General features: G+C 39.5%; 1 protein-coding gene across 5 annotated transcripts in view; it reads right to left on the reverse strand.

The window, feature by feature from the left end:
• Nucleotides 1-524: 524 nt before the first annotated feature.
• The window catches only part of PUM2 (pumilio RNA-binding family member 2), a 58,699-nt gene continuing 48,630 nt past the window's right edge, over nt 525-10,593 (reverse strand). For 4 of the 5 annotated variants that reach the window (XM_010002376.1, XM_010002377.1, XM_010002380.1 and 1 more), the window contains 8 exons: nt 9,242-9,509; nt 8,585-8,714; nt 6,563-6,691; nt 6,189-6,326; nt 4,401-4,526; nt 3,344-3,465; nt 1,948-2,140; nt 525-831 (listed from right to left, as the gene is read on the reverse strand). In XM_010002376.1, coding sequence (XP_010000678.1) covers nt 700-831; nt 1,948-2,140; nt 3,344-3,465; nt 4,401-4,526; nt 6,189-6,326; nt 6,563-6,691; nt 8,585-8,714; nt 9,242-9,509 — 1,238 coding nt within the window. In that variant the 3' untranslated portion in view covers nt 525-699. Of the gene's footprint in view, nt 832-1,947; nt 2,141-3,343; nt 3,466-4,400; nt 4,527-6,188; nt 6,327-6,556; nt 6,692-8,584; nt 8,715-9,241; nt 9,510-10,593 lie in introns of all 5 variants that reach the window. The other variant, XM_010002379.1, reaches the window with a different exon arrangement.

Here is a 10,593-nt window from a genome sequence, read left to right on the forward strand (position 1 = left end):
TGCTAGGGAAAAACCTTAGGGCACCATTTAAAAAACCTGTATCCACAGCACGTGATGGAAACAACTCCTATCAAGTTTCCACTGTCCTGTTATTCCCTACTTTAGTTTGCTGTGCCCTGTTTTATTATCTGGACAGTATGTTGTGAACCACCAAAATACAACTTAACTTTTCAACATGTTAAATAATGCTTATGCAGCTGATCCATTTTAATCTGGTATAAAAGACCTCACACAAAAGGGAAAAAGAAAAAAAAAAGGATTAATTCTATATACAACTCTATAAACCTGTTGTGCTATGATGCTGGGTAGACCTACCAGATTGTGAGCCAGTGTATTAAAAGAATACTGTACTTTTTCCCTTTAAAAACTATTTCAGTGACTTTACAAGGTAAAAATTTACAAAATATGTGACAGCTATTTTGATACAATTACATCATATACAGGCATTCTGTGCTTTGCCAGCCATCCAATCTGATAGGTCTCCTGATCAGGGCTGGAGATATTTTTTATTTTTTCTTTTTTTAATAATTCACTCCCCAAAAATATACACAAGAATAAAAATTTTACAAATGGATGAACAAAGTCAATAAATAGATTTAAAAAAATCAGAACATTTATAGTTAAGTTGTATGCTTTGATCATTCACAAGTCATTCTTGTCTTCCATTTCTTTCTTGTTTGGTTTTTTTTTCTGTGGCTTTTACAGCATCCCATTTGGTGGTCCACCAATGGGCCCCAGATCAGCACTGTTCTTCAGGTAATACTTTTCCAACTTGGCCAGAATGTGTTTGCCATAGGTGTATTTACGTAGAGTTGTGATGTGGGGTCGAATCTGGAAGAAGAAACTTGTTATTATTGCTCCCCCCTCAAAAAGTGTGAGCAGAGGTGACTATGCTTTAAGAATATTATGGTAAAAATAGAAAAAAACCCAAATGTTAGAAGCCTGGGTTTCAGAACTTTGGAAGTGTCTGGAAAGATGTCAAATTGGTGATTTTGAGTCACGAAACAGATGTACCTGTCTCAGGAGAAGGGAGGTAGCCCCTCTGTGGGTGCCTGGAGCAAGGAGAGCTCCTGCAGGAATACACAGGGACTGTGTGGAACAGTCCAGGGCAGTCAAGGCAATGACACTTCTGTCACTGTTTGGAGATGAAGACAGGCTGAGTTGGGGGGTTCAGCCTGGAGAAGAGAAGGCTCCAGGGAGACTTTAGAGCACCTTCCAGTGCCTGAAGGGGCTCCAGGAAAGCTGAGGAGGGGCTTTTCACCAGAGAGGGCAGTGCGAGGACAAGGGGTAATGGTTTTAACCTGAGAGAGGGGAGATTTAGGTCAGACATCAGGAAGAAATTCTTCCCCATGAGGGTAGGAAGGCACTGGCCCAGGTTGCCCAGGGAGGCTATGGCTGCCCCATCCCTGGAGGTGTTCAAGGGCAGGTTGGATGAGGCTTGTGCAGCCTGGTCTGGTGGGAGGTGTCCCTGCTCATAGCAAGGAGGTTGAACCTGATGATCTTTAAGGTCCCTTCCAACCTTCACCACTCTGTGATTCAGTGATAATTCTTAAGCAGAAAATGTGCCCATAAGTTACAAAGTGTAGGAACCTCTCCTGGGAGAACTGCAGAATAGATTTATACCAGCAAATAAAAAGAGAAACATGTTTCTCTTCTGTTATATTAATAAAGATGACAGATAATACAATTTTATATTGAAGTATTTTCACAGAAAGTCTGGCACAAAGAGAGGATATGAAATCCAACTTTTGAAACTTCTCTCTAGATTTACATTTTTAGCTCAGTGCTCAGAGATGTGAAGATCTTCTGCTTTATCAAGCTCCACTGAATTGAATGTTTATACATCAAGGTCTGGGTTCCATAAGTAGTGTGCTTTGCAACTAGAGGGAAAGGTGCCCTAGCAGAAAAATGACTACAGATAATATTATTATTCCAATCCAAACATACCTTGTGCATGATGATCTTCCTCTGAGCAGGTTCAGCCATATCAATCATCTTCTGAACGACATAGTTGGCGTACTGGTCCTTCATCATGGTGTATAAGGCACTGTGAGGACCATCGTTCTGGCAACAAACCTCATCAATGAGCAAAGCTCTTTCAGCACGAGAAGCATGAGTTACACATTTTTCTACCACGTTGCTGAAAAAGAAAGAGAAGTGTATTCTGTGGCTTCAGATGTCAAATGCTTTTCAGTAGTTTTCAATTTCATCTGAACAGTTCAAGTGTCCTCAAGTCACTAAGGAGCGCAATGTAAACGCTTCCAGTCCTGATTTCAACATCTTCAGCCTGCAAAGGCTGAGGAAGGTGAAGGACTGTACACTCCTCCTCACCTGAAGAAATAATTTTCTGATACCTATGACCTTGTAGGAGAGATTTTCCACTGCACCTCAGGCTGCAGATACACTCTAGTAGATCTGTTTGGCCCTTATGAGACACAAGAGATAAAGCCAGATCCAAGGCTTCCTAATTTTTGCATAAAGGCACTTTTCAGGAGCATGCCCAGGTCAGAGATGCTGCCAAATACTTCTGCAGAGAGGAAGTCTCTGACCTTCCATGTACCTCAGAAGCTGGAAAGACCATCAGTGCTTCTAAGACAGCAGAGTGTTTCTGGTCCTAAGTTTGCTTTAGAGATTAAGCAAATTCCAAGGAGAGGATCATGAACGGTTCTTTTAGGAAAAGAAAATCCAGATAAACTTGATAGTTTCCATACATTTTTAAAACAAATGCCCCCATGGTGTCACAGTGCATTTCTACCTAATGTTGATGACCAGGCTAGTGTCACTAAATCATCCAGGATGAATTTGGAGGTGTTTTCCCTAGCAAAAGGCACATGAGCTGTATTTCAGCAGAAAGCACTGAAGGATGGCTTCCAGGTTCTAACTATAGAATATTTCAGGACTCCTACAGTAGTCCTGGAGACTTCCTCGTGCACAAAATCCCAACCAGCCTTTTTACACTTGTAAATGGCTTGACTGGACTGAGAGACAGTCAGGAAGTGCCATCTTATAGTTTATCAAGCAAATTCTAGGAGAGCTTTTCACCTAGCTCTGGTGATCCTCACATGGGAACTTTGAACCCATTCCCTGCACTTGTGTACAAGGTGAACAAAAACCATCCCATAAATCCATGGAATCATGTTCGTTTTGGTACAGAACAGCATCTCCCCTTTCCCAAATGTAGTATGAAATGCCACTGCCCTTCATCTCAAGAAAAATAGGACATTTCAGGAGGCAAGTTACCCAACAGAAAAAAAAAATATCCTTTTTGTAAGACAATAAATACATTCTACCATACAACTGTAAAAGGTTAGTGAACTTTTAATACATGAAGGCTGCACAATACCTGGCAAATTTGTGCTGACTCAGAGCTAGTACTTTTCCTCTTATTTCTGAAACTATTTTACTCTTGTCTTCAGGACGACCGTGCTCCAGTACGTGTTGAATAACATAATTTCCATATTGGTCCTGAAAATAAGATGATTTCAGTTTTTTTGGTGTGTGTTTATACCAAGTCATTCATACAGCTCTTGTATAAACTTTCAAATTACCCTTTGCCCAGATATAAGGAAAACCACAATCATGTCCACATTATAGAAACAAAGTGATGGAAGAAATACTGCATCAAGAATTCACTTAACAGGCCACAAAGTTTACATGCAAAATGTAAATAATCTGTAAAACCAGCATTTTACTCAAATTTTTATTGTCTTCAAGAAAGAATTCCTCAAAACTAAGACCATCATCCTTTAACAGCTGTAACATCTCCCTGAACTTTGGTTCCCCAAGACAAGTTACGTTTTAACCAGACACTTGTATATACATGAAACCATCGAGAAATAAACTAGACTGTGAATACACAGCAAAAGGCCATTATTGCCTTTTTATGTGTGCACATTCCTACTGAACACCAAGTCCCTTCCAGTATTTTAAACCAATACAATCTCAAAGCCATTTGTAGCACTCATTTTGTTTGTCTGGGGCCAAGACAGGCAACCCTGTTTAAGGTCTTTTGCTTTAAGAAGTAAGCAGCAGCAACAGGCATGTTTTTGACAACGTAGTTATGTTTAGACATTATCAGAAGTTAACTGAAGTGAATCAAGATAAACTACAAAAAGGCAATCTTTGCAGTAAAAACCATATACTAACTCTGTGCATTTACAAAGCATATTCAAAGCTACAGTCAAAGGTATAAGAAAAAGGCTTTTTGTATCTTCTTTGCCTCACAACTTCCAAATTAATTTTCATTTAAAACTATGGAAGGAAATAAAACCAAACAATCAGTGTCTTCAAAACCAGAAGGCGGCAAATGCATTAAAACTATTTCTTAAAGAAATAGGAATAAATATATGAGAACAAAAAAAAGCTCTAAAATGCCTTAAGAAATGAGTATATGCACTAACCTGCACTAGCTGCTCTGTGTGTTGGTGCAGCTCTTCTAAGATTGGCAAAGTCTGCTCAGCGGTGCAGTGCTCCAAGATCCTCTGAATTACTCTACAGCCATAGGGGTGAGTTGAGAGTACAAAGACCTGAAAACAGGAGGCAAACTGAAGTAACAACAGCTCAACTTCACAGGTACAGTAACATCACCCTGTTGAAAATGGAACTCAACACACCAGCTACTTCTATTAAAACAAAAAAGCTCTGCCTGCCAGTATCAGAATCCAACCTCCAGCAGAAGTCAGGAAAAGATGAAAGTGGGTTTTTGGTTTGTGTCAAAGACTCCAGGAATTATACAACTAAGAATCCCATTTTTCATGAAAATATTTCTATCCTGCTGAGCTGCAAAGGAAAGCCTCTTGTTAAGCACTGTTCACTTTTCAACCTTTCCTTTTCACTTTGTGCTTCATTTTCAAATTTTAAGATTTTGACATTTTTATGAAAAGGAGTTCAATTATTCTGGCTCGATTTTCACTCATTTCACATTCCAACAAAATGGAAGAGGGTCCCTGCTACAGATACAAGTTTGCAAGCAAGTATTCAAGGCAATCAAAATCATGCTTATTCATTGTGTTTGTGTCTCCAGAATCCAGGTTTGCATTTCAAATATTCATTCAGAAGATTCAAAAGTCAGTGTTGATCAGAACTGAACACAGACTCTTTAACTGATTAAAACCAGATTCAAACGATGCAGGCAGGTGGAAAAGATACCTATTGTTAAACAACATGACTAAAATGTGGTGTATTTCATTTGCCAGCTCAGATTAGCTAATATTTTTTATATTTAATTAGTTGGAGGTGAGGGTGGATGTTCAGCAAATAAACAGCCACACTTTAGTCAAGGGGCTCTATTTACAGTTCAGAAACTGCTTCTCATCTACCCCATACACACTTTTTGATGTAAAAAGACCTGACCCCAGAAACTCTGGTATGCCATTTACTGCTATGTACAACAATAATTCAGGTATTGCTGTTGGGTAAAAGGTGAGAGAAGGATATTGTAGATTTTGTTAAGAAATATATTTGGCCATCCATTAAAGTAAAATTTAGTAACATGGCCAAGTTAGTAAGATGTTTACAATTCTTCTCTAGACTATAAAAGCACACATTTGTCTCAGGGTACTACAATCTTACTTAGCTGCAGCATATTCTCTAGCCTGCAGCACAGTATCAATCTTATATTAATAAGATTTCTTGGAAACAGAACAAAACCTCCAATATTAAACAAACATATACCACCCCCCTTCACTTCACACTAACCCACATGTAGGGAAGAGATTAGTGAATTTCTTCAAAACATTTCCTTAATGATAGACATTAACTGGGAAACACTGAAAAGTCATACTTGCAAAATAAGCAACAGAAGAAGAAAATGGGAACTTTAATGAAAAAATGTGTGCTAGAGAGCAGAGGCTTTATTATTACACAAAATATTGCAATGTTAGAAGTTATGAAGGAAATTTGAAATGGCATATCACAAAACTCAAACAGAAAGTCTGGCCTTAAGCCAAAAACCTCCACTGGTATTTGTAATACACCCAAAGAGGTCTTTCCAGAGCTCATCTCCAACTGATTCATCTTTTCCCAGCACAGTAACTCTCTCTTTGACAACTTTCCCATTTTATCATCCCTTTTTTATCATACTTAAAAGAAGCAAAAAGTGTCCAACACTATCTGTACATGCAAATGATGGAAAGAGATCTGGAATTCCAAGCAATGCTAGAGAAGAGGAAAGGGACTATTCACACTACCTGTCCTTTGAATGCATCGATGATGAACTGGAGTGACTGGGGCTGAACACACTCGATACATTTTTGTACAACATGGTTTCCATTTTGATCTTTCACACATTTCAGAACATGACCATCCAACTCTTTCACCATCTCATTCTAGGGGAAAAAAAAAATAAATAGTTATCCTTGTCTTGACAGTGATTTTTTTTTTCTCCCCCTCAGAGGAATATGTCACTGGGGGTTTGCTTGTGTACCTCAGCAATTTTATTTAACTAACTATTTTCGTCCCACGAGCATGAAAGGTACAACCAAGAATTTAAGCAACTAAAAAGAAGGATGCAATATAAAAAAATAAAATTTTAAAAAAAGAGTAATCTCTAACTTACAATTACCTGCTGGTCAGGTGAGATTGACTCGAGTGCCTTCTGGATGACACGACAGCCATACATCTGCAGGGCCAAGGGCAGAACGTGACCACGGATGCGAGTTGCCAGGGCTAACTTCTGGTCCAGGCTTCCAAACTACAAGAAAAGCAGCATGCTGTTAACAAATGAGGACATCATGGAACTGACATGCCAGAGGAAGTACTTTTCATGACGTATTACAGGTTTACTGCATGCCTTGAATGATTTTGCCCTTTGTATTTTTGATGGGTATATTTACCAGATGCTTTTATATTCTAAATGCAACACTTTGTAATATTCCACATTCCAGTCACATACCTGCCATCAAATCCCATGACCTTGAAAGACAACAGAAAAGACTGAAATAATTTGTACTTGACTGCCTGTAGGAATACTTAGACAAATTATACCAGGCAAGTTAATGACAGATTTTTGTAATCTATTAATCCAAGTCAGATTTTCTCTGCTACCTCAAATTTGTACTGGTCAGTGTGTCTTACATCCTGTACACAGTAAGTGAACTGTAAAAGGAGCAGGTGGGGAGGCAAAAGAGTTCAACCCCTGCAGTAGGTTCTTGGTAACTTCACATGGCTTGAAGGATCATTCTTACCATGGGCACTTTGGGAAATCTAGAAATACCTGCCCTTTGCAGAGCAGTATCAGAATCGTTTTGTATCCTGGCTGTATTAAGAGCATAACTCAACCAATGCGTTTCAGCAGTGGCCAATTTCTGCCTATACTACTCCCTTCATGTTGCTACTACAAACGTCTGTGCTGTTCCATGCAGAGGAAAAGCCAGTCAAGCTTAATAATACTACACATAAACCCATTCCCAGATGCCCACACAAGCTCCTGAGTTGGCACAGTACCAGAGACCACAGACATTGTCACCTGGACAGTCAGCTGAGAACTGCTGAGAACTGTCAAACCCCACACCTCTAGTCATGTAGGTGTCTGAAAAAAACCTCAAACAACTTTGTCCTCCTACTAAATCATGAACTAAGTCCCTTCCTACACACCTAAGGCCTAGTACACTTTTTTTCCTGAGAACTCTTCTGCAGAATAAAGATGGGAACTCTGAATTAGCAATAATTGATTATCTATCCATCCATCCATTCATCCATCCTAACAGTATGGAAAAAAGCAGCAACTGATGACCCTTGAACAAGATCACATCTTTCATACCACATGTCAGTCATACTTTTCAAAAGATGTTTTGATTTTAAAAAAAGTAAAAAAAAACCCCACAGACTACTCATTAAAAACTACATTTCAGTTTACAGTAACCACATTATTTCTCACTGCACATATTCCAGCTTCACCTTCTATCCAGACACTTTATTGAAGTCCCTGATTTAAAGTACAATATGCTAGACACCCTTCCCACATGTAACTTTTCCCAGGACACAGGTATTGCTTTTTCTTCTCTCCTTTAGTCAAATCTTGTAACTCCTTGATGAGGATTATTTTTTTTCACCCCATAGTTTTTAACAAAAAACAACGCTGCTTTAAATACTACTTGTAGTAATACTGGATGTATCTTTTGACAACCCTTTCTCAAGTCTTCAGCCTTGATACATTTTATGTGAGTTTCTTCATATACAGCACTGAAGTTCACACAGGTAGTTGGATGCAAGGGCATTTTCCAGACCCACTCTTTACCAAGATGAGGTAACCAGCACAAAGTGTATCAGTCCAATCTTTGTGCTCCCCATCATCTGCTGAACTTCTCTGTAAATGAGGCTAAAAGGCTTGCAAAGCCTGAGTGTGCAGCCTGTACCTTCACCTATGTTCACCAATGTACACACCCCCAGCATAAGGAGAAAATGTGCCTGCTATGAAAAAAGCAGAGGATACAGAACAGAAAACATGTGCAGTGTTACACGCTTGGGATCTGTGGTAGGAACCCAGTAGAATTCTGCTATGATGTTAAGAAAAAACAGCTCCATTGAATCAGCTTTTACAGCATTTCAGTCTCATTTCTGTTCAGACACTTAGCCTTACCCTTACCTCAAAGAACTTCTGTATTACATAGTTTCCAAACACATCAGTCATCAATTGATAGGCTGCTTGCAGGATCTCATTAAACACCATCTGGCGCTCAGCTGGAGTAGCTCTCTCCAGCTTTTGCTGTATAAATCTAAGGGCAAAAAAAAAAAGGTACATTATGCTTCATGTAAACAACAGGAAAACCTCTCAAATGCTGTTTCAATGAGACACCTCGAAATTCTATAGCAAGTATTGGACGTTCATAAAACTTATTAAAATGAAAGTAGTGCCTCTGCATATAAAAGGAGATATTTTAGTAAAATGATACTTAACAACTTTCATTTGAAAAGGATTAAAGATGAAAAGACTAACGATAAGTATGTGATGTATTGTTGAAAAATGATTTTAAATTCCAGATGCCAGATATTTCGCTTTCTTAATCAACACCTTTTTGATACCTAAACACTAGTGTTTACAAGTCTAGTTACGAGGCCAGTTTTACACTGAGAACTTCAACAAGCAGCTAGATCTGAACTACTTTCATAATGAAATTTCCTAGAGAAGAAGGAGGTCAGCGTTAAGAGCACGTGCTCCAATTAGTGCCATGCTTGGCACGAAGATGACCAGCAGCTCCATTCAGCAGCACAATCTCACGAGGAACTTCACTACGGTAGTTACCTAGAGCCATGCTGGTCTTGGGAAAACTCAACAATGTGTCCAACAAGGTCTCTGAGTTGAAGATTAGGGAAACGATTGTTTCTGAAATCTTCCAGCAACCGGCTCCGTCCCGAGGGCATAATGTCAGACCTGTTGTACCGGAGGCGCAAAGGAGGGAAGAGCTGACTGGTGGAGCTAAAAAGACTGGAGGTACTTGCCGCACTGCGATACTTGGCTTCGGCTCCAGGTGCTGCAGAAATATAGCGACCACTACCATTTGTCAGTCCTCCTACAAGGAAGCAGTGTTGTCAGTAAAAGCCACCAGGAAAACAAGCCAACAGCAAAACAGTTAAGTGGACTAGAACTACGGATGCGCCCTGGAGCCAAAGGATACAACAGTGTTGTCTTGTTACTCGTGTTTACCTCATTATGGTCGGAGGAGTTAGATAGTTTTATCTTCCAAAAATAAAACCATTCTTCTCCTCGTTTTTATTTTATGTGAAGGGCACCAGGAAAAGGAATGTCATTAGAAAATGTAACAAAGCAGGTAAAATAAGCACCCACTCAGAGAAACTTTAGCACTGGGTGGGCTTTAGCTGACTGGGCAGATTTCCACTTCACAATAATACTGACTTATACCCTTGTTAGTAGTCTCAGAGTTAGCCAATTGGTTCAAAACAGACCATGAAATCTGAACTACCCTTCAGTCCCTACTGAGGTACCTTTCCAACTTACAGTGTGAAAGGGCATTTTTGGGGAGGCACACATGATGCCTCTTGTCTTGCTGTACTTGTTCTGCAGGATATCTGATGACTTCAGCATCCCAGGTTTTCAATCTGGTACCTCTTCTAAGCACCAAGTATGCCAAATTTCAAACCAGTTAATGCCCTACTTAATTCAAAAACAACCAAAGACACAGAAAACTGAAGCTCCATGAAGTCCTTTCCTTGCTTCAAAAACATTAATCACTGTCACTACACTCCATCTTTCTGCACTTCCTAAGAAATGAGCTGCCTTCCTACATTTAGGTCCTACTCCTCTTTGCTAATGACTCCACCTCTCATCATAATGGCTCTCATCATCTCACAGTCCTGGGTAGTTCTCCTCACATATTGCTCTCTAATCAGCTTATGTCACTCTGAACTTCTCCAGCAGGTCACTCTCCCCTCCACTTTACAACAGGCAGTAATGACCATCATAAGCATGCAAGGAAAACACCTTTCCCAACTACAGTATAATTTGAAACGGGATACTGCTAGTATAATACAAGCAGAAAAACTGAAAGGCAATTCCCACTTAGAAACCTCAACTCTACTACTTTGAAAAAAACAAACTACACCTGAAATTACAGCGCAGGAACTGGAAAGCACATT

Source organism: Chaetura pelagica, unplaced genomic scaffold (genome assembly GCF_000747805.2).
Source record: "Chaetura pelagica isolate M959 unplaced genomic scaffold, ChaPel_1.0 scaffold46, whole genome shotgun sequence".
NCBI lineage: Eukaryota > Metazoa > Chordata > Aves > Apodiformes > Apodidae > Chaetura > Chaetura pelagica.